Source organism: Bombina bombina, chromosome 1, assembly GCF_027579735.1.
Source record: "Bombina bombina isolate aBomBom1 chromosome 1, aBomBom1.pri, whole genome shotgun sequence".
In the NCBI taxonomy this organism is placed as follows: Eukaryota; Metazoa; Chordata; class Amphibia; order Anura; family Bombinatoridae; genus Bombina; species Bombina bombina.
Genome location: NC_069499.1, coordinates 737,903,641 through 737,927,786, shown reverse-complemented (window position 1 = coordinate 737,927,786; position 24,146 = coordinate 737,903,641). Strand labels below are relative to the sequence as shown.

At 41.6% G+C, this 24,146-nt stretch overlaps 1 protein-coding gene across 2 annotated transcripts in view; it reads right to left on the bottom strand.

The window, feature by feature from the left end:
- STK26 (serine/threonine kinase 26) overlaps window positions 1-24,146 on the bottom strand; it is a 511,389-nt gene that overhangs the window by 109,971 nt on the left and 377,272 nt on the right. For both annotated transcript variants that reach the window (XM_053699253.1, XM_053699255.1), the window contains exon 7: window positions 13,075-13,217. In XM_053699253.1, the coding sequence (XP_053555228.1) occupies window positions 13,075-13,217 (143 nt within the window). The remainder of the gene's footprint in view (window positions 1-13,074; window positions 13,218-24,146) is intronic.

Sequence of the window (24,146 nt, the reverse complement as noted above, 5' to 3'; positions counted from 1 at the left end):
ACGGGTCATCCATTACTTATGGGATATATTCTCCTTCCCAACAGGAAGTTGCAAGAGGATCACCCAAGCAGAGCTGCTATATAGCTCCTCCCCTCACATGTCATATCCAGTTATTCGACCGAAACAAGACGAGAAAGGAGAAACTATAGGGTGCAGTGGTGACTGGAGTTTTAATTAAAATTTAGAACTGCCTTAAAAGACAGGGCGGGCCGTGGACTGACTACACTACAAGAGAAATAAATTTATCAGGTAAGCATAAATTATGTTTTCTCTTGTTAAGTGTAGTCAGTCCACGGGTCATCCATTACTTATGGGATACCAATACCAAAGCTAAAGTACACGGATGATGGGAGGGACAAGGCAGGAACATTAAACAGAAGGAACCACTGCCTGTAGAACCTTTCTCCCAAAAACAGCCTCCGAAGAAGCAAAAGTGTCAAATTTGTAAAATTTTGAAAAGGTATGAAGTGAAGACCAAGATGCAGCCTTGCAAATCTGTTCAACAGAGGCCTCATTCTTAAAGGCCCAGGTGGAAAGCCACAGCTCTAGTGGAATGAGCTGTAATTCTTTCAGGGGGCTGCTGTCCAGCAGTCTCATAGGCTAAACGTATTATGCTACGAAGCCAAAAAGAGAGAGAGGTGGCCTAAGCCTTTTGGCCTCTCCTCTGTCCAGAATAAATGACAAACAGAGAAGAAGTTTGACGAAAATCTTTAGTTGCCTGTAAATAGAACTTCAGGGCACGGACTACGTCCAGATTATGCAAAAGACGTTACTTCTTTGAAGAAGGATTAGGACATAATGATGGAACCACAATCTCTTGATTGATATTCCTGTTAGAAACTACCTTAGGTAAAAACCCAGGTTTAGTACGCAGAACCACCTTGTCTGAATGAAATATCAGATAAGGAGAATCACAATGTAAGGCAGATAACTCAGAGACTCTTCGAGCCGAGGAAATAGCCATCAAAAACAGAACTTTCCAAGATAACAGCTTAATATCAATGGAATGAAGGGGTTCAAACGGAACACCTTGAAGAACTTTAAGAACTAAGTTTAAGCTCCACGGCGGAGCAACAGTCTTAAACACAGGCTTAATCCTAGCTAAAGCCTGACAAAAAGCCTGAACGTCTGGAACTTCTGCCAGACGTTTGTGTAAAAGAATAGACAGAGCAGAAATCTGTCCCTTTAAGGAACTAGCAGATAAACCCTTTTCTAAACCCTCTTGTAGAAAAGACAATATCCTAGGAATCCTGACCTTACTCCATGAGCAACTCTTGGATTCACACCAATATAAATATTTACGCCATATCTTATGGTAAATTTTTCTGGTAACAGGTTTCCGGGCCTGTATTAATGTATCAATAACCGACTCCGAGAAACCACGCTTTGATAGAATCAAGCGTTCAATCTCCATGCAGTCAGTCTCAGAGAAATTAGGCTTGGATGGTTGAAAGGACCCTGAATTAGAAGGTCCTGCCTCAGAGGCAGAGACCATGGAGGACAGGACGACATGTCCACTAGGTCTGCATACCAGGTCCTGCGTGGCCACGCAGGTGCTATCAGAATCACCGATGCTCTCTCCTGTTTGATTCTGGAAATCAATCGAGGCAGCAACGGAAATGGAGGAAACACATAAGCCATCTTGAAAACCCAAGGGGCAGCTAGAGCATCTACCAGCACCGCTCCCGGGTCCCTGGATCTGGATCCGTAACAAGGAAGCTTGGCGTTCTGGCGAGTTGCCATGAGATCCAGTTCTGGTTTGCCCCAACGCTGAATCAGGTGAGCAAAGACCTCCGGATGAAGTTCCCACTCCCCCGGATGAAAAGACTGGCGACTTAGAAAGTCCGCCTCCCAGTTCTCCACGCCTGGGATGTGGATCGCTGACAGGTGGCAAGAGTGAGACTCTGCCCAGCGAATTATCTTGGAGACTTCTAACATCGCTAGGGAACTCCTGGTTCCCCCTTGATGGTTGATGTAAGCCACAGTAGTGATGTTGTCCGACTGAAATCTGATGAACCTCAGTGTTGCTAACTGAGGCCAAGCTAGAAGAGCATTGAATATTGCCCTTAACTCCAGAATATTTATTGGGAGGAGTTTCTCCTCCTGAGTCCACGATCCCTGAGCCTTCAGGGAGTTCCAGACTGCGCCCCAGCCCAGCAGGCTGGCATCTGTTACAATCGTCCAATCTGGCCTGCGAAAGGTCATTCCTTTGGACAGATGAACCGGCGACAACCACCAAAGAAGAGAATCTCTGGCCTCCTGGTCCAGAGTCAGTAGAGGGGACAGATCTGAATAATCTTCATTCCACTGACTTAGCATGCATAATTGCAGTGGTATGAGATGCAGGCGCGCGAATGGCACTATGTCCATAGCCGCGACCATTAAGCCGATCACTTCCATGCACTGAGCTACTGATGGCCTTGGAATGGAATGAAGGACACGGCAAGCATTTAGAATCTTTGATAACCTGGACTCCGTCAGGTAAATCTTCATCTCTACAGAATCTATCAGAGTCCCTAGAAAAGGAACCCTTGTGAGTGGTAACAGAGAACTCTTTTCCAAGTTCACTTTCCACCCATGCGACCTCAGAAATGCAAGAACTATCTCTGTATGAGACTTTGCATTTTGAAAACTCGACGCTTGTATCAGAATGTCGTCTAGGTACGGAGCCACCGCTATGCCTCGCGGTCTTAGTACCGCCAGAAGTGAGCCCAGAACCTTCGTAAAAATTCTCGGGCCGTAGCTAACCCAAAGGGAAGAGCTACAAACTGGTAATGCCTGTCTAGAAAGGCAAACCTTAGGTACCGATAATGATCCTTGTGAATCGGTATGTGAAGGTAGGCATCCCTTAAGTCCACTGTGGTCATATACTGACCCTCTTGGATCATGGGTAGGATGGTTCGAATAGTTTCCATTTTGAACGATGGAACTCTTAGGAACTTGTTTAAGATCTTTAAGTCCAAGATTGGTCTGAAGGTCCCCTCTTTTTTGGGAACCACGAACAGATTTGAGTAAAACCCTTGCCCTTGTTCCGTTCGCGGAACTGGGTGGATCACTCCCATTACTAAGAGGTCTTGCACACATTGTAGAAATGCCTCTTTCTTTATTAGGTTTGTTGATAACCTTGACAGATGAAATCTCCCTTGTGGAGGAGAAGCTTTGAAGTCCAGAAGGTATCCCCGAGATATGATCTCCAACATCCAGGGATCCTGGACATCTCTTGCCCAAGCCTGGGCGAAGAGAGAGTCTGCCCCCCACTAGATCAGTCTCCGGATAGGGGGCCCTTCCTTCATGCTGTCTTAGGGGCAGAAGTAGGCTTTCTGGCCTGCTTGCCCTTGTTCCAGGATTGGTTGCTTTTCCAACCCTGTCTGTAACGAGCAGCAGTTCCTTCCTGTTTTGGAGCGGAGGAAGTTGATGCTGCTCCTGCCTTGAAATTACGAAAGGCACGAAAATTAGACTGTTTGGCCTTTGATTTGGCCCTATCCTGAGGAAGGGAGTGACCCTTACCTCCCGTAATGTCAGCAATAATTTCCTTCAAACCAGGCCCGAATAAGGTTTGCCCTTTGAAAGGAATATTAAGCAATTTAGATTTAGAAGTCACATCTGCTGACCAGGATTTAAGCCATAGCGCTCTGCGCGCCTGGATGGCAAAACCGGAGTTCTTAGCCGTTAGTTTGGTTAAGTGCACAACGGCGTCCGAAACAAAAGCATTAGCTAGCTTAAGTGCTTTAAGCTTGTTCATAATCTCATCCAATGGTGCTGTGCGAATGGCCTCTTCTAGAGACTCAAACCAGAAAGCCGCCGCCGCAGCAGTGATGGGCGCAATGCATGCAAGGGGCTGTAATATAAAACCTTGTTGAACAAACATTTTCTTAAGGTATCCTAATTTTTTATCCATTGGATCTGAGAAAGCACAACTATCCTCCACCGGGATAGTGGTACGTTTAGCTAAAGTAGAAACTGCTCCCTCCACCTTAGGGACCGTCTGCCATAAGTCACGTGTGGTAGTGTCTATTGGGAACATTTTTCTAAATATCGGAGATGGGGAAAAAGGCACACCCGGTCTATCCCACTCCTTGCTAATAATCTCTGTAAGCCTTTTAGGTATAGGAAAAACGTCAGTACACACCGGCACCGCATAGTATTTATCCAGCCTACATAACTTCTCTGGGATCGCGACCGTGTCACAATCATTCAGAGCCGCTAACACCTCCCCTAGCAATACGCGGAGGTTCTCAAGCTTAAATTTAAAATTTGAAATTTCTGAATCTGGTTTCCCTGGATCAGATCCGTCACCCACAGAATGAAGCTCTCCGTCCTCATGTTCTGCAAATTGTGACGCAGTATCAGACATGGCTCTCGTGTCATCAGCGCGCTCTGTCCTTAACCCAGAGCTATCGGGCTTGCCTCTTAACTCAGGCAAATTAGATAATACTTCTTTCATAACATTAGCCATATCTTGTAAAGTGACTTGTAAGGGCCTTGATGTACTTGGCGCCACAACATCAAGCACCTCCTGAGCGGGAGGCGCAGGTACTGACACGTGAGGAGAGTTAGGCGGCATAACTTCCCCCTCGATGTCTGGTGATAATCTATTTACCGGTAAAGATTGACCTTTATTTAAAGTAATATCAATACAATTGGTACACATATTTCTATTGGGCTCCACATTGGCTTTTAAACATAATGAACAAGCAGATTCATCTGTATCAGACATGTTTAAACAGACTAGCAATGAGGCTAGCAAGCCTGGAAATTACTTTCAGAAAATTTTCCAGCAATGTAAAAAAACGCTGCTGCGCTTTTAAAACACAAAAAGACAAGTACAGTTGAAATAACAATGAACAAATTCAGTTATAGCAACCAAATTTTACATTAAATGTATGAAATCAGCAGAGGATTGCACCCACTAGTAACGGATGATTAACCCCTTAATACCCAAAAACGGATAAACAAATTAACAGTTAACGTTTTTATCAGTCAAACACACTGTCACAGGTCTGCTGTGACTGATTACCTCCCTCAAATATAAATTTTGAAGACCCCTGAGCTCTCCGGAGACGTCCTGGATCAAGGAGGAAGAAACAGGAAGACTATGATTGAATTTTAACTGCGCAACAAGGCGCCAACACAAAGCCCCTCCCAGTCATATTACACAGTGGGAGACCAGCTATAACGGTTTCTATGCAGAAATATACGTTAGCCATGTGGAAAAAATCATGCCCAAAGAGATTTATCACCAAGTACCTCACAAAACGATTAACATGCCAGTAAACGAAAAAACAACATTTCATATGTTGTGTAAAGTTATCACTAAGCCTGCTACCAGTCGCTTCTACTGCAGTTAAGGCTCATACATTACAGTATTACCAGTATTTTTTCAGTCAAAATCTATTCCATAGAAAATAACTCTACTGTGTATACATTTACCAGCCTGATACCAGTCACTACTACTGCATTTTAGGCTGTACTTACATCATATGGGTATCGGCAGTGTTTTCTTAGTCAATTCCATTCCTAGAAAATATTTTACTGCACATACCTCATTTGCAGGGGACCCCGCATGCTATTCCCTTTTCTGAAGTTACCCCACTCCTCAGAATGTGCGAGAACAGCCAGTGGATCTTAGTTACGTCTGCTAAGATCATAGAAAACGCAGGCAGATTCTTCTTCCAATACTGCCTGAGAGAAAAAACAGCACACTCCGGTGCCATTTAAAATAACAAACTTTTGATTGAAGAATAACTAATCAAAAAACTCCCAACTCCTCTCACGACCTCCTTCTTTGTTGAGTGTTGCAAGAGAATGACTGGATATGACATGTGAGGGGAGGAGCTATATAGCAGCTCTGCTTGGGTGATCCTCTTGCAACTTCCTGTTGGGAAGGAGAATATATCCCATAAGTAATGGATGACCCGTGGACTGACTACACTTAACAAGAGAAATATAATCTTGCCGCTATTACAATACAAAATGTTTATTTTAAAAGAGCGCACTCTTAAGCATCTGTTGCCTCTGATCGGAGAAAATTGAGCCGTTATAGGTATAATTTCCGAGTGATCATAAATGCAAAGGATTAATGGTTAAATAGAGGGATCAATTAACCCGAATGAGTCATAACATAGTCAGGTAATACTTAACCCATAAAGTATTAACCCCTAGTCTCCTTTAGTCACAATGCAAGACTGCGTTCTGCCTAAAAAAAAATCCTTCCCCAGGGTATATAAGTCCCAGATATAATGCAGCATAAATCTTATAGAAATGCATGCCCCCCAAACATAGAAGACCAAGCACTTACCTGCATCTAGCCATCCGGCAGGAGGACAGCCTACCCGGTGTGAGAGGATGCCACTCCTCACAGAGACCTGTAGAAAAAAGAAAGAAAAGAGTAAACCTACTCTGGCTTTCTATACCTAGGATGGCCGCAGTGAAGCCCACTTCACAAGTTCCTAACTGCTTTAAAGCCACCACCACCCTACGGAAGAGATTAATATGGACTACGGCTATACCCAATCCTTGTAAAAGGGGAAAGAACAGAGTAAACCTACTCTGGCTTTTGAAGACTGTAAAAATCTTGCTTGAAGCGAAGTAAATCCAATTTTTCTTCAGACACCAAAACTTCACCACCTCCATGCACCAAGGCAAAGGGAATGACTGGGGTTTGTGGGAAGGGGAGTGATACTTAACAGCTTGGCTGTGGTGCTCTTTGCCTCCTCCTGCTGGCCAGGAGTGATATTCCCAACAGTAAATAATGACGTTGTGGATTCACCATTTTTTAGTAAAGAAATAAAATGCATCCTTACCTGGTTAATTTATTTCATGGTGGTGAGAGTCCATGAAACCATACCCATTCTCTCATTGGATTTTTTTTTTTCTGGCGACAGTTCAATTATGCACCTCTTTTCCCTGCTATCTTTCTTTTTACTCATTTGCTACTTTTCTTCTTCTCCTTGATTGGCTAAATATGTCTGACTAGTTTCCAGAAAGGGGTATTAAAAGGCTCTTGGCGTTTTGGGAACTGCCTCCTCCAAGTGGTAAAAGATATTATGCCTGTTAGAGTGTACAGTGTCTAAACAGAATTATACTACTACAATAATCGCAGTTAAATTTTCTAACAGATGTTAATGTTCCTCTATTGATTGTGTTGTAACTATTCAAAAACAAAAAAGTAAATTTATGCTTACATGATAAATTGATTTCTTCTATGATACGACGAGTCCACGGATTCATCCTTTACTTGTGGGATATTATCCTCCTGCTAACAGGAAGTGGCAAAGAACACCACAGCAGAGCTGTCTATATAGCTCCTCCCTTAGCTCCACCTCCCAGTCATTCGACCGAAGGTACAGGAAGAAAAAGGAGAAACTAAAAGGTGCAGAGGTGACTAAAGTTTTGAATAAAAAAAAATATATATATATATATAATCTGTCTAAAATTGACAGTGCGGGCCGTGGACTCGTCGTATCATAGAAGAAATTAATTTACCAGGTAAGCATAAATTTACTTTTCTTCTATAAGATACGGCGAGTCCACGGATTCATCCTTTACTTGTGGGATACAATACCAAAGCTACAGGACACGGATGAACGGGAGGGACAAGACAGATGGCTAAACAGAAGGCACCACTGCTTGAAGAACTTTTCTCCCAAAAATAGCCTCCGAAAAAGCAAAAGTATCAAATTTGTAAAATTTGTAAAAAGTATGAAGCGAAGACCAAGTCGCAGCCTTACAAATCTGTTCAACAGAAGCATCATTTTTAAAAGCCCATGTGGAAGCCACCGCTCTAGTAGAGTGAGCTGTAATTCTTTCAGGAGGCTGCTGTCCAGCAGTCTCGTATGATTAACGGATGATGCTTTTCAGCCAAAAAAGAAAGAGGTAGCCGTAGCTTTTTTACCTCTACGTCTTCTAGAATAGACAACAAACATGTTTGACGGAAATCTTTGGTCGCTTGCAAGTAAAACTTCAAGGCACGAACCACGTCCAAATTGTGCAAAAGACGCTCTTCTTAGAGGTAGGATTAGGACACAGGGAAGGAACAACAATTTCCTGATTAATATTCTTATTAGTAACAACCTTAGGAAGGAATCCAGGTTTGGTACGCAAAACCACCTTATCAGCATGAAAAACAAGATAAGGCGAGTCGCATTGCAATGCAGATAGTTCAGAAACTCTTCGAGCCGAAGAGATAGCAACTAAAAACAGAACTTTCCAAGATAGAAGCTTAATATCTATGGAATGCATAGGTTCAAACAGAACCCCTTGAAGAACTTTAACTAAATTCAAACTCCATGGCGGAGCAACAGGTTTAAACACAGGCTTGATTCTAACTAAAGCCTGACAGAACGACTGAACATCTGGAACATCTGCCAGACGCTTGTGCAGTAAAATTGACAAAGCAGATATCTGTCCCTTTAAGGAACTAGCTGATAGCCCCTTCTCCAATCCTTCTTGGAGAAAGGACAAAATCCTAGGAATCCTGATCTTACTCCATGAGTAGCCTTTGGATTCGCACAAATAAAGATATTTACGCCATATCTTATGATAAATTTTCCTAGTGACAGGCTTTCGAGCCTGAATTAAGGCATCTATGACCGACTCAGAGAAACCCCGCTTGGATAAAATCAAGCGTTCAATCTGCAGGCAGTCAGCCGCAGAGAAACTAGATTTGGATGTTGGAACGGACCCTGAATGAGAAGGTCCTGTCTCAGTGGCAGAGTCCACGGTGGCAGAGATGACATGTCCACCAGATCTGCATACCAAGTCCTGTGTGGCCACGCAGGTGCTATCAAAATCACCGAAGCTCTCTCCTGTTTGATTCTGGCAATCAGACAAGGAAGGAGAGGAAATGGTGGAAACACATAAGCCAGGTTTAACAACCAAGGTACTGCTAGAGCATCTATCAGTACTGCTTGAGGATCCCTTGATCTGGACCCGTAACAAGGAAGTTTGGCATTCTGGCGAGATGCCATCAGATCCAATTCTGGTGTGCCCCATTGATGAATCAATTGTGCAAACACCTCCGGATGAAGTTCCCACTCACCCGGAAGAAAAGTCTGACGACTTAGAAAATCTGCTTCCCAGTTCTCCACTCCTGGGATATAGATTGCCGATAGATGACAAGAGTGAGCCCCTGCCCATCAAATTATTTTGGAAACCTCTATCATCGCTAGAGAACTCTTTGTTCCCCCCGATTGATATATGCTACAGTCGTGATATTGTCCGACTGGAATCTTATGAATCTGGCCAAAGCCAGCTGAGGCAAAGCCTGAAGCGCCTTGAATATCGCTCTGTTCTAGAATATTTATCGGGAGGAGAGCCTCCTCCTGAGTCTACATACCCTGTGCTTTCAGGGAATTCCAGACTGCACCCCAGCCCAATAGGCTGGCATCCGTCATCACTATGGCCCATGCTGGCCTGCGGAAACACATTCCCTGGGACAGATGATCCTGTGACAACCACCAAAGAAGAGAGTCTCTCGTCTCTTGATCCAGATTTATCTGAGGAGATACATTTGCATAATCCCCATTCCACTGATTGAGCATGCATCGTTGCAGTGGTCTGAGATGCAAGCGAGCAAACGGAACTATGTCCATTGACGCTACCATTAGTCCGATTACCTCCATACACTGAGCCACAGACGGCCGAGGAATGGAATGAAGAGCTCGGCAGGTAGTTAAAATTTTCATGTCTACTGAATCTATCCGAGTTCCCAGGAATGGAACTCTTGTGAGGGGGATAAGAACTCTTTTTTCGTTCACCTCCCACCCGTGAGATCTTAGAAAAGCCAACACGATGTCCGTGTGAGATTTAGCTAGTTGGTAAGTTGACGCCTGAATTAAGATATCGTCTAGATAAGGCGCCACTGCTATGCCCCGCGGCCTTAGAACCGCCAGAAGGGACCATAGCACCTTTGTGAAAATTCTGGAAGCTGTGGCCAACCCGAAGGGAAGAGCCACAAACTGGTAATGCTTGTCCAGAAAAGCAAACCTGAGGAACTAGTGATTATGTTTGTGGATAGGGATGTGCAGATACGCATCCTTTAAATCCACGGTGGTCATATATTGACCCTCGTGGATCATTGGTAAAATAGTCTGAATGGTCTCCATCTTGAAGGATGGGACTGAGGAATTTGTTTAGGATCTTGAGATCTAAAATTGGTCTGAATGTTCCCTCTTTTTTGGGAACCACAAACAGATTGGAGTAAAACCCCTGCCCCTGTTCTGTTTTTGGAACAGGGCAGATTACTCCCATGGTATGTAGATCTTCTACACAGCGTAAGAACGCCTCTTTTCGTCTGGTTTACAGACAGACAATCGAGAAAGATGGAATCTCCCCCTTGTAGGAGAATCTTTGAAATCTAGAAAATACCCCTGGGTCACGATTTCTAAAGCCCAGGAGTCCTGAACGTCTCTTGCCCAAGCCTGAGCAAAGAGAGAAAGTCTGCCAACTACTAGATCCGGTCCCGGATCGGGGGCTGCCCCTTCATGCTGTCTTGGTGGCAGCAGCGTGCTTCTTGACCTGTTTACCATTGTTCCAAGTTTGGTTAGGTCTCCAGACTGACTTGGATTGAGCAAAATTCCCCTCCTGCTTTGCAGCAGGGGAAGAGGTAGAGGGACCACCTTTGAAGTTTCGAAAGGAACGAAAATTATTTTGTTTGGTCCTCATATTATTTGTCTTATCCTGAGAAAGAGCATGGCCTTTTCCTCCAGTGATGTCTGAAATTATCTCTTTTAGTTCAGGCCCGAATAGGGTCTTACCCTTGAAAGGGATGGCTAAAAGCTTAGATTTTGATGACACGTCAGCCGACCAGGACTTAAGCCATAACGCTCTACACGCTAAAATGGCAAAACCTGAATTATTTGCCGCTAATTTAGCCAGTTGAAAAGCAGCATCTGTAATGAAAGAATTAGCTTAAGAGCCCTAATTCTATCCAGAATATCATCTAATGGGGTCTCAACCTGAAGAGTCTCCTCTAGAGCCTTGAACCAAAACGCAGCTGCAGTAGTTACAGAAACAATGCACGCTATAGGTTGCAGAAGAAAACCCTGATGAATAAATATTTTTTTTAGAAGACCCTCTAATTTTTTATCCATAGGATCTTTGAAAGCACAACTATCCTCAATAGGTATAGTTGTACGCTTAGCCAGGGTAGATATAGCTCCCTCAACCTTAGGGACCGTCTGCCACGAATTCCAAATGGTGTCTGATATGGGAAACATTTTCTTAAAAGTAGAAGGGGGAGAAAAGGGAATACCTGGTCTATTCCACTCCTTTGTAACAATGTCCGAAATCCTCTTAGGGACCGGAAAAACAGTAAGTAGGAACCTCTAGATATCTATCCATTTTACACAATTACTCTGGTGGAACTACAATAGGGTCACAATCATCCAGAGTCGCTAAAACCTCACTGAGTAACAAGCGGAGGTGTACTAGCTTAAATTTAAAAGCCGTCATATCTGAATCTGTCTGAGGGAACATCTTTCCTGAATCAGAAATCTCTCCCTCAGACAGCAAATTCCTCACCCCCAACTCAAAACATTGTGAGGGTACATCGGAGATGTACTGTGCTTCCCCTGCAAACCAGGCAGCTTAGATAATACCTTTGTGAGGGTAGTATTCATAACTGCGGCCATATCTTGCAGGGTGAAAGAATTAGACTCACTAGAAGTACTTGGCGTCGCTTGTGCGGGCGTTAATGGTTGTGACACTTGGGGAGAATTAGATGACATAACCTGATTCCCTTCTGACTGAGAATAATCCTGCGACATACTTTTATCAGCTAAAATATGTTCTTTGCAATTAATTGCCCTTTCAGTGCATGAGGGACACATTTTAAGTGGGGGTTCCACAATGGCTTCCAAACACATTGAACATTGGCTTTTCTCAATGTCAGACATGTTAAACAAGCTAGTAATGACACAAACAGGCTTGAAAACACTATTTAGTGAAAAAATAATCTTAAAAAACGGTACTGCGCCTTTAAGAGAACAAAAGCATACACGTTCTGCAAAACAGCTTAAAAATAATCAAATAGTTTCAATTTTTTGCATGAATATTCCAAATATGCAGATAAGTTTGCCCCACAAGGAAAGGAACAGTTAACCCTTTACAGTGAAAAAACGGATAATTAAGGCCTAAATCCGGAAAAAAACACCCCCTGCAACTCGCCACAGCCCTGCTGTGGCGCCCACCTGCCCCCAGGGATTGGAAAAACGGGGTTAAAGCTTTGATTTGGCCCAACACTTCCACAAGTGCCCACCGGAGTTGGAGCTTGCTCTGCAAAGTGCGCAACCGAGGCGTGAAAATAGGCTCCGCCCATCTCACTTGATGTTTTGCAGCCCAAATGAACCGCACCAGACCGGTCTGAAACTAGCCATGTGGGTTCTATAACCCAAAAAAGAAGCCAAGTGTACCCTCCAATAAAGCCTCAAAAACATTACTACCAAAAACGTTATCAGCACTCCCAGTTCAATAAATGTTTGCCCACAAACATTCAAACTCAGTGTCAACCATTTTTTATGAGCCCCTATATGCAAGCTTAGTAATACCCCTCTTCCTTAGGATTACTGCTTACCCTTACCCTCATGGGGATACTGTCAGCCATTCTGAAATACCACAGTCTATAAAGAAAAATTGACTGAACATACCTCACTGCTATATAGCATGAAAACGTTCCTCACACTTAAGTTTCTTGTACTCCTCAGCCATTCTGTGGGAACTGCTCTGGATCTTAGTGACAAATGCTAAGATCATCAGCCTCCAGGCAGAAGTCTTCATCCATCTGCTGCCTCAGAGTAAATAGTACACACCGGTACCATTTAAAATAAAAAATTCTTGCTTGAAGAAAATAAAACTAACATTTTTATCACCTCTTTCACTTTACCCTTCCTAGTACTTTGAGTAGGCAAAGAGTATGATGGGAGGGTGGAGCTATATAGACAGCTCTGCTGTGGTGCTCTTTACCACTTCCTGTTAGCAGGAGGATAATATCCCACAAGTAAAGGATGAATCTGTGGACTCGTCTTATCTTATAGAAGAAAGGTATTTAATATGGCAGCGAGTGCAATAACTTACGTATCGGAATCATCAGAGCCGGAATCACTGTGTCCTTCTGCCTTCCATCTTTTAAACCGATCAATCAACTCTGTCAAGTAAGCTGTCCTCTTGGCATTTTTCACAATAAACTTGTGCTTTAGGAGCTCTTTTGCTGTAGGGCGCTGAAGGAAAGCAATGGAAATATACTGAAGTTCTTTACTATTCAAAATTACTAATTAAAAAAAGACCAAAATTTCACATCCCATCTACTGAACACAACACCTGAACATTAAACACCTGAACATTAAACACCTGAACATTAAACACCTGAACATTAAACACCTGAACATTAAACAACACCTGAACATTAAAAAAAAAAAAATGTTCAGGTGTTTAAAGTATTAGTTTCTTTTACTAAATGTATTATGAGGAGCTGCACATCACATTACAAAAGTAATGGTCAGTTGTATTGGTAAATAATTGCAGGCAGCTTAAAGGGACAGTGTTCTGTAATAGTGTTTTCCTTTAGCTGCAGAGTATAACAAGTATGAAAAATTGCTTCATTGGGCTTATTTTTGTATATAAAATAGCCATTTTTGTTCTTTGAAACCACATCCCATTAAAATGTGAAACAAAATTCCTTATTTTATCAATTTCTGTATACAAACATGCTTCTTTATATTATCTGTATATATACAAAAGCCCAATACTTAAAGAAATATATAAAAAATATATATATTTTATTGCAGATTTCTCCTAATCCCTACTGAAAGTAATTTATTTTGCTGTTTGTGTATACAGATTTTCTTTAGCAATACTAAAAGGGACAGTCTACACCAACATTGTTATTGTTTAAGAAGATAGATAACGCCTTTACTACCCATTCCCCAGCTTAGCTCAACCAACATTGTTATATTAATATACTTACTACCGTTTAAACCACTACATTTCTGCCTATTTGTAAGCCACTACAGACAGCCTCTTATCACATGCTTTTTTAGCTTTTCACAAGAGCCTGCTAATTGATGTGTGTCACATAGATAACATTGTGCTCTCTCCCGTGCAGTTGGGAAGGAAACTACACTAATTGGCTAAAATGCAAGTAAATAGATAAATAAGTCATGTGATCAGGGGCTGTCAGAAGGTGCTTAGATACAAGGTAATCACAGAGGTAGAAAAAAAAAGTATATTAATATTGTTTATGCAAAACTGGGGAATGGGTAATGAAGGGATTATCTTTTAAAAAATATTCTATTGTAGACTGTTCCTTTAATATAACCATGTTGGCTGAGCAAAACTGGGGAATGGGTAAATAAAGGGATTCTCTATTTTTTAAACAATACAACTTCTGGAGTAGACTGTCCCTTTAAAAAAGGGACAACATCTAAAGTGCTTCTTTCATGATTTAGATAGATAATACAAATGTTAAACAACTTTTCACTCTTGGCATTTTTTTGGAAGCAGCAACAATGCACTACTAGGAGCTAGTTAATGCATTGGATGAGCCAATAACACAAGGCATTTATGTGCAGCCACTAATCAGCAGCTCCTAGGTCTACCTTGGTATTGTTAAACAAAACAAAAAAAAAACAAAACAAAAAAAAAACTATATAAACCGAACAAAACACATAAGATAAAAGAACTAAATGGGGAAGTTGCTTAAAACAACGTATCTGAATCATGAAAGAAAACATTTGGGTTTTATGTCCCTTTAAGTAAAGAAACTTTCAGTATAGGTAGGGATACTACAGGCAACATCAGATGACTTAAAATAGAGATGTAAAAAGGTAAATTAGCCATTTGTAAACAATTTACTACACTCCAGCAGGTAAAATGGATCATTGGGAACACATTAAAGGGGAGAAAAAAATAGTGTAAACAGTACCTTTAATAGTTACAGATTAGTTTTAATGCTTTGGACACAGATTGTAGCCTAAAACCATTTAACCCCTTTGCTACATGGGCTTTCAGAGAAGAACTTGCCCAAAATACCAGAGAATTTTTAGTATTTTTGCTATCATTCCATTAAAAAGCCTTTTTTTTTTTTTATTTACCTGTACTTTTAAAGTAGACAACCCAAGGTATTGATCTAGGCCTATTTTGGCTTATTTTATGCCACCATTTTACCATCAACTTAAATCAAATATAGTTTGTTTTTCACAAACTGGAGTTTCTCACTGAAATTATTTACATAACTTGTGCAATCATGGAACAAAAATGGTTGCAAAATTTTTTAGCTTTAGTGTAGAATTACCCTCCCACCTGACACTTCCCAACACCTGATCCCTCCCAAACGGGTCTTTCCTCCCCCCCCCCACTGGTCACTCATCTTAGGTACTGTAAGAGAGTCTGCCAATGTGAAAAACATAATTTATGTAAGAACTTACCTGATAAATTCATTTCTTTCATATTAACAAGAGTCCATGAGCTAGTGACGTATGGGATATACATTCCTACCAGGAGGGGCAAAGTTTCCCAAACCTTAAAATGCCTATAAATACACCCCTCACCACACCCACAAATCAGTTTAACGAATAGCCAAGAAGTGGGGTGATAAGAAAAAAAGTGCGAAGCATATAAAATAAGGAATTGGAATAATTGTGCTTTATACAAAAAAATCATAACCACCACAAAAAAGGGTGGGCCTCATGGACTCTTGTTAATATGAAAGAAATGAATTTATCAGGTAAGTTCTTACATAAATTATGTTTTCTTTCATGTAATTAACAAGAGTCCATGAGCTAGTGACGTATGGGATAATGACTACCCAAGATGTGGATCTTTCCACACAAGAGTCACTAGAGAGGGAGGGATAAAATAAAGACAGCCAATTCCTGCTGAAAATAATCCACACCCAAAATAAAGTTTAACAAAAAACATAAGCAGAAGATTCAAACTGAAACCGCTGCCTGAAGAACTTTTCTACCAAAAACTGCTTCAGAAGAAGAAAATACATCAAAATGGTAGAATTTAGTAAAAGTATGCAAAGAGGACCAAGTTGCTGCTTTGCAGATCTGGTCAACCGAAGCTTCATTCCTAAACGCCCAGGAAGTAGATACTGACCTAGTAGAATGAGCTGTAATTCTCTGAGGCGGAATTTTACCCGACTCAACATAGGCAAGATGAAATAAAGATTTCAACCAAGATGCCAAAGAAATGGCAGAAGCTTTCTGGCCTTTCCTAGAACCGGAAAAGATAACAAATAGACTAGAAGTCTTACGGAAAGATTTCGTAGCTTCAACATAATATTTCAAAGCTCTAACAACATCCAAAGAATGCAATGATTTCTCCTTAGAATTCTTAGGATTAGGACATAATGAAGGAACCACAATTTCTCTACTAATGTTGTTGGAATTCACAACTTTAGGTAAAAATTCAAAAGAAGTTCGCAACACCGCCTTATCCTGATGAAAAATCAGAAAAGGAGACTCACACGAAAGAGCAGATAATTCAGAAACTCTTCTAGCAGAAGAGATGGCCAAAAGGAACAAAACTTTCCAAGAAAGTAATTTAATGTCCAATGAATGCATAGGTTCAAACGGAGGAGCTTGAAGAGCTCCCAGAACCAAATTCAAACTCCAAGGAGGAGAAATTGACTTAATGACAGGTTTTATACGAACCAAAGCTTGTACAAAACAATGAATATCAGGAAGAATAGCAATCTTTCTGTGAAAAAGAACAGAAAGAGCGGAGATTTGTCCTTTCAAAGAACTTGCGGACAAACCCTTATCTAAACCATCCTGAAGAAACTGTAAAATTCTCGGTATTCTAAAAGAATGCCAAGAAAAATGATGAGAAAGACACCAAGAAATATAAGTCTTCCAGACTCTATAATATATCTCTCGAGATACAGATTTACGAGCCTGTAACATAGTATTAATCACGGAGTCAGAGAAACCTCTATGACCAAGAATCAAGCGTTCAATCTCCATACCTTTAAATTTAAGGATTTCAGATCCGGATGGAAAAAAGGACCTTGTGACAGAAGGTCTGGTCTTAACGGAAGAGTCCATGGTTGGCAAGATGCCATCCGGACAAGATCCGCATACCAAAACCTGTGAGGCCATGCCGGAGCTATTAGCAGAACAAACGAGCATTCCCTCAGAATCTTGGAGATTACTCTTGGAAGAAGAACTAGAGGCGGAAAGATATAGGCAGGATGATACTTCCAAGGAAGTGATAATGCATCCACTGCCTCCGCCTGAGGATCCCGGGATCTGGACAGATACCTGGGAAGTTTCTTGTTTAGATGAGAGGCCATCAGATCTATCTCTGGGAGCCCCCACATTTGAACAATCTGAAGAAATACCTCTGGGTGAAGAGACCATTCGCCCGGATGCAACGTTTGGCGACTGAGATAATCCGCTTCCCAATTGTCTACACCTGGGATATGAACCGCAGAGATTAGACAGGAGCTGGATTCCGCCCAAACCAAAATTCGAGATACTTCTTTCATAGCCAGAGGACTGTGAGTCCCTCCTTGATGATTGATGTATGCCACAGTGGTGACATTGTCTGTCTGAAAACAAATGAACGATTCTCTCTTCAGAAGAGGCCAAAACTGAAGAGCTCTGAAAACTGCACGGAGTTCCAAGATATTGATCGGTAATCTCACCTCCTGAGATTCCCAAACTCCTTGTGCCGTCAGAGATCCCCACACAGCTCCCCAACCTGTGAGACTTGCATCTGTTGAAATTACAGTCCAGGTCGGAAGAACAAAAGAAGCCCCCTGAATTAAACGAAGGTGATCTGTCCACCACGTTAGAGAGTGCCGAACAATCGGTTTTAAAGATATTAATTGATATATCTTCGTGTAATCCCTGCACCATTGGTTCAGCATACAGAGCTGAAGAGGTCGCATGTGAAAACGAGCAAAGGGGATCGCGTCCGATGCAGCAGTCATAAGACCTAGAATTTCCATGCATAAGGCTACCGAAGGGAATGATTGAGACTGAAGGTTTCGACAGGCTGAAATCAATTTTAGACGTCTCTTGTCTGTTAAAGACAGAGTCATGGACACTGAATCTATCTGGAAACCCAGAAAGGTTACCCTTGTTTGAGGAATCAAAGAACTTTTTGGTAAATTGATCCTCCAACCATGATCTTGAAGAAACAACACAAGTCGATTCGTATGAGACTCTGCTAAATGTAAAGACTGAGCAAGTACCAAGATATCGTCCAAATAAGGAAATACCACAATACCCTGTTCTCTGATTACAGACAGAAGGGCACCGAGAATCTTTGTGAAAATTCTTGGAGCTGTAGCAAGGCCAAACGGTAGAGCCACAAATTGGTAATGCTTGTCTAGAAAAGAGAATCTCAGGAACTGATAATGATCTGGATGAATCGGAATATGCAGATATGCATCCTGTAAATCTATTGTGGACATATAATTCCCTTGCTGAACAAAAGGCAATATAGTCCTTACAGTTACCATCTTGAACGTTGGTATCCTTACATAACGATTCAATAATTTTAGATCCAGAACTGGTCTGAAGGAATTCTCCTTCTTTGGTACAATGAAGAGATTTGAATAAAACCCCATCCCCTGTTCCGGAACTGGAACTGGCATAATTACTCCAGCCAACTCTAGATCTGAAACACAATTCAGAAATGCTTGAGCTTTCACTGGATTTACTGGGACATGGGAAAGAAAAAATCTCTTTGCAGGAGGTCTCATCTTGAAACCAATTCTGTACCCTTCTGAAACAATGTTCTGAATCCAAAGATTGTGAACAGAATTGATCCAAATTTCTTTGAAAAAACGTAACCTGCCCCCTACCAGCTGAACTGGAATGAGGGCCGTACCTTCATGTGAACTTAGAAGCAGGCTTTGCCTTTCTAGCAGGCTTGGATTTATTCCAGACTGGAGATGGTTTCCAAACTGAAACTGCTCCTGAGGACGAAGGATCAGGCTTTTGTTCTTTGTTGAAACGAAAGGAACGAAAACGATTGTTAGCCCTGTTTTTACCTTTAGACTTTTTATCCTGTGGTAAAAAAGTTCCTTTCCCACCAGTAACAGTTGAAATAATAGAATCCAACTGAGAACCAAATAATTTGTTTCCCTGGAAAGAAATGGAAAGTAGAGTTGAATTAGAAGCCATATCAGCATTCCAGGTCTTAAGCCAAAAAGCTCTTCTGGCTAAGATAGCCAGAGACATAAATCTAACATCAACTCTAATAATATCAAAAATGGCATCACAGATGAAATTATTAGCATGCTGGAGAAGAATAATAATATCATGAGAATCACGATTTGTTACTTGTTGCGCTAGAGTTTCCAACCAAAAAGTTGAAGCTGCAGCAACATCAGCCAATGATATAGCAGGTCTAAGAAGATTACCTGAACATAGATAAGCTTTTCTTAGAAAAGATTCAATTTTTCTATCTAAAGGATCCTTAAACGAGGTACCATCTGACGTAGGAATGGTAGTACGTTTAGCAAGGGTAGAAATAGCCCCATCAACTTTAGGGATTTTGTCCCAAAATTCTAACCTGTCAAGCGGAACAGGATATAATTGCTTAAAACGTTTAGAAGGAGTAAATGAATTACCCAATTTATCCCATTCCTTAGCAATTACTGCAGAAATAGCATTAGGAACAGGAAAGACTTCTGGAATAACCGCAGGAGCTTTAAAAACCTTATCCAAACGTATAGAATTAGTATCAAGAGGACTAGAATCCTCTATTTCTAAAGCAATTAGTACTTCTTTAAGTAAAGAGCGAATAAATTCCATCTTAAATAAATATGAAGATTTATCAGCATCAATCTCTGAGATAGAATCCTCTGAACCAGAAGAGTCCAAAGAATCAGAATGATGGTGTTCATTTAAAAATTCATCTGTAGAGAGAGAAGATTTAAAAGACTTTATACGTTTACTAGAAGGAGAAATAACAGACAAAGCCTTCTTTATGGATTCAGAAACAAAATCTCTTATGTTATCAGGAACATTCTGCACCTTAGATGTTGAGGGAACTGCAACAGGCAATGGTACATCACTAAAGGAAATATTATCTGCTTTAACAAGTTTGTCATGACAATTATTACAAACAACAGCTGGAGGAATAGCTACCAAAAGTTTACAGCAGATACACTTAGCTTTGGTAGATCCAGCAGGCAGTGGTTTTCCTGTAGTATCTTCTGGCTCAGATGCAACGTGAGACATCTTGCAATATGTAAGAGAAAAAACAACATATAAAGCAAAATAGATCAAATTCCTTATAAGACAGTTTCAGGAATGGGAAAAAAATGCCAAACATCAAGCTTCTAGCAACCAGAAGCAAATGAAAAATGAGACTGAAATAATGTGGAGACAAAAGCGACGCCCATATTTTTTGGCGCCAAATAAGACGCCCACATTATTTGGCGCCTAAATGCTTTTGGCGCCAAAAATGACGCCACATCCGGAACGCCGACATTTTTGGCGCAAAATAACGTCAAAAATGACGCAACTTCCGGCGACACGTATGACGCCGGAAACGGAAAATAATTTTTGCGCCAAAAAAGTCCGCGCCAAGAATGACGCAATAAAATGAAGCATTTTCAGCCCCCGCGAGCCTAACAGCCCACAGGGAAAAAAGTCAAATTTTTGAGGTAAGAAAAAATATGATAATTGAAAGCATAATCCCAAATATGAAACTGACTGTCTGGAAATAAGGAAAGTTGAACATTCTGAGTCAAGGCAAATAAATGTTTGAATACATATATTTAGAACTTTATAAATAAAGTGCCCAACCATAGCTTAGAGTGTCACAGAAAATAAGACTTACTTACCCCAGGACACTCATCTACATGTTTGTAGAAAGCCAAACCAGTACTGAAACGAGAATCAGTAGAGGAAATGGTAAATATAAGAGTATATCGTCGATCTGAAAAGGGAGGTAAGAGATGAATCTCTACGACCGATAACAGAGAACCTTATGAAATAGACCCCGTAGAAGGAGATCACTGCATTCAATAGGCAATACTCTCTTCACATCCCTCTGACATTCACTGCACGCTGAGAGGAAAACCGGGCTCCAACTTGCTGCGGAGCGCATATCAACGTAGAATCTAGCACAAACTTACTTCACCACCTCCCTTGGAGGCAAAGTTTGTAAAACTGATTTGTGGGTGTGGTGAGGGGTGTATTTATAGGCATTTTAAGGTTTGGGAAACTTTGCCCCTCCTGGTAGGAATGTATATCCCATACGTCACTAGCTCATGGACTCTTGTTAATTACATGAAAGAAATGTAAGGCTTTTTTTATTAAAATACATTTTTATATGTTTTAATATTTTCTGCAGTGTAGGATCCTCCCTTATCCCTCCCAAACAGCTTTCTTCTAATCATCACCCCTCTAACTAGTGCCACCATCTTAGGTACTGACAGCTCTCTGCCGATAGCTATAAAATACTTTTTTTTTTTTTAAATGTCTTTATTTTTTCTGTAGTATAGTGGTCCCTCCACCAGTCCCCCAATCCAAGACTGCCAGTTAGGGACCCCCCACCCTACCTTTTTCTGTAGCGTAGTGCACTTTCTCTCCCTTTTTTCTGCAGTGTAGGGCCCTCCCACGCCTTCTGCTGCTGGGCTATACACCCACCTCCCGGATTCCCTCCTACAACTCCCGCTGACACCAGTAGATCGCTACAGTGTCGCTGTGTGTAACGTTCCGGCATCTGCCCTCATATGGAACCGGAGCAGAGATTGCAATCCGGTTCCATATGCAGGCAGATGCCTGGAGCTCAGGAACTCTAGCTGTCAGCTGAAGCTCCGACGCATATATATGTTGTGTGGTTCCATAGTCAAAGAAAAGCACAACTTATACATACCTCCAAATGGGTGAAGAGATTAAAAATGGATTGTAATTCAACAGGAAATTGTACTCTAAAATTGTCTTCCCTTTTAAGTGTTTGCAAACAGCTCTTTTACATGTGATTGTTATTTGAAATAGCTATTTATGCTTGTTATATCCTCACCTACACTAAAAAAAAACATTTTCTATAGGAAAAACTTACAATAGCACAGTTTTATCTCTGAGGGGGTGTGTGGTTATGACAGATATTTTGTATGTGAAATAGTAGCTTCTGTTTATTCAACTGTCCAGATAAAAAATTAGCATTCAATACCTAACAAATAACATTAGCAGAGTTTTAGCCTATTTTTATGGGCATGTTCTAGTTGGTGGTTTTAATAAGAAAAAAGAAAAAAAAATCCCCAGCCCCAAAATTGTGTTGCAGTAGACAGATCTAGTAGGCCAAAACAAAAATACACCTCTGCCTGGATAAAAGTAAAATAAAAATAAAATTATGCTTACCTGATAATTTTATTTTCTTCAGATGGAAAGAGTTCACAGCTGCATTCATTACTTTTGGGAATTCAGAACCTGGCCACCAGGAGGCAAAGACACCCCAGCCAAAGGCTTAAATACCTCCCCCTACTTCCCTCATCCCCCAGTCATTCTACCGTAGGACCAAGTAACAGTAGAAGAAATATCAGGGTGAAAAGGTGCCAGAAAAACAAAAACAGACGCCCCACAGAAAAATACGGACAGGGAGCTGTGGACTCTTCATTTATGAAGAAAAACTTAAATTATGCTTACCTGATAATTTTCTTTTCTTCAGATGGAAAGAGTCCACTGCTGCATTCATTACATTTGGGAAAATACCCAAGCCATAGAGGACACTGAATGCAAAAATGGGGGGTACAAGAAGGCGGCCCATTCTGAGGGCACCAGGCCTGAAAACCCCTACCCAACAACATCCTGCTTCGTCCAAAGCCAAGAACAACTTTGGAACATACCCCTTACTAAAGAAAGGGAACAAGCTACCGTATTCTTCCACAAAGAAGAAAAGACACTGAGAAAACATGAATGTTCTTGTAAAGGCGCTGCTCATTTTATCAACCTCGAAAGGAGGAAGGCTGAGTAGACATCGCAGAGGATCAAAGTTGCAACCCTCGGTTTGCTACAGTGCAGAGTAACCACAGTGCATTAGTATGCTGAGCTAGCTGTCCAGCTAGCATAAGGAACCCCATACCAACAGAGACCCACCAGTCTCATAGAAACAAGGGGAGGCAACGCCCAGACCCCAGAAATACAGAAATCATGGAATAAGGCCGGGAGTCTGAAACAGAGGATCTTCCCCTAACAGTGCAACCGCACTCTAAAAAGCAACTGAAGACGAAGGTCTACAAGTTGCAAAAAGGTAGCTCAGAATACCGAAATATTCAGAAACGAAACCTTGTGCAGCAAGCTCAGATAGGTCTGACGAACACCACCTAAGGCAAAAACACTGCAGTCATAAAAATGACTCTGAAACTTAAATACTAGCAGGGCAAGCAGAAAGCAGCTGAAAATAGGATCCTTCAGACTGCCAAGTATCCACTAACCAGCAGATAACGTCGCAGGCTAAGTGCCGCCAGTCCTTCCCACAAACCTTGAACATGGAGAACGGAGAAACCGCAAGAGGATTACCGTACCTCGAATGCTCCGAGGACGAATTTAGCAGAGCAACAGCGGACCAGCCCAAGCGACAGACATTTCTTATAGACAGGGGGGGGGGGGGGGGACAGAAAGACCCCAACCACAAGCCCCCAGGGAATAGAAAGAAAAAGGGGGGACTCACCCACCCCAACAGAGCTCGAGTGCCAACCCAATCTATTCCTCCAAAATAAGGCACTCCCAAGGAGAACCCCGTGGGACCTGGAACAGAGAAAAGTGCAATAGATCCTTAGGAAGACCTGTCAACTCTTAGACAGTCTCTACGTAGAGAGAATAAATTCCAACAGGTGGAACAGAGCAGCAGATCCTGCCTCTTACAGAAGTAAGCCACCTGATCCAACCTCCTACACACAGGGCAGGACAAAGACCCTCCAGAAATAGGAAACCCCAGCTCATGAGGAAGACAAACTACCCCCTCAAAAGGGAAGGGCACAGTTAAGAACAGTGTACATGTCCACAAGACATGAAGCCATAGTATGATTAAAACACAGACCAAATGCAAAAAATCATACAGACACCACTGTTGACCCAACAGAGAAAAAACTCCCCATGAAGAGGAGCACACTCCGTCCGAAGGACAAGTTAGGCCTTAAAGTTAATAACCAGTACCCAAAGGTGGATGTGAACTCT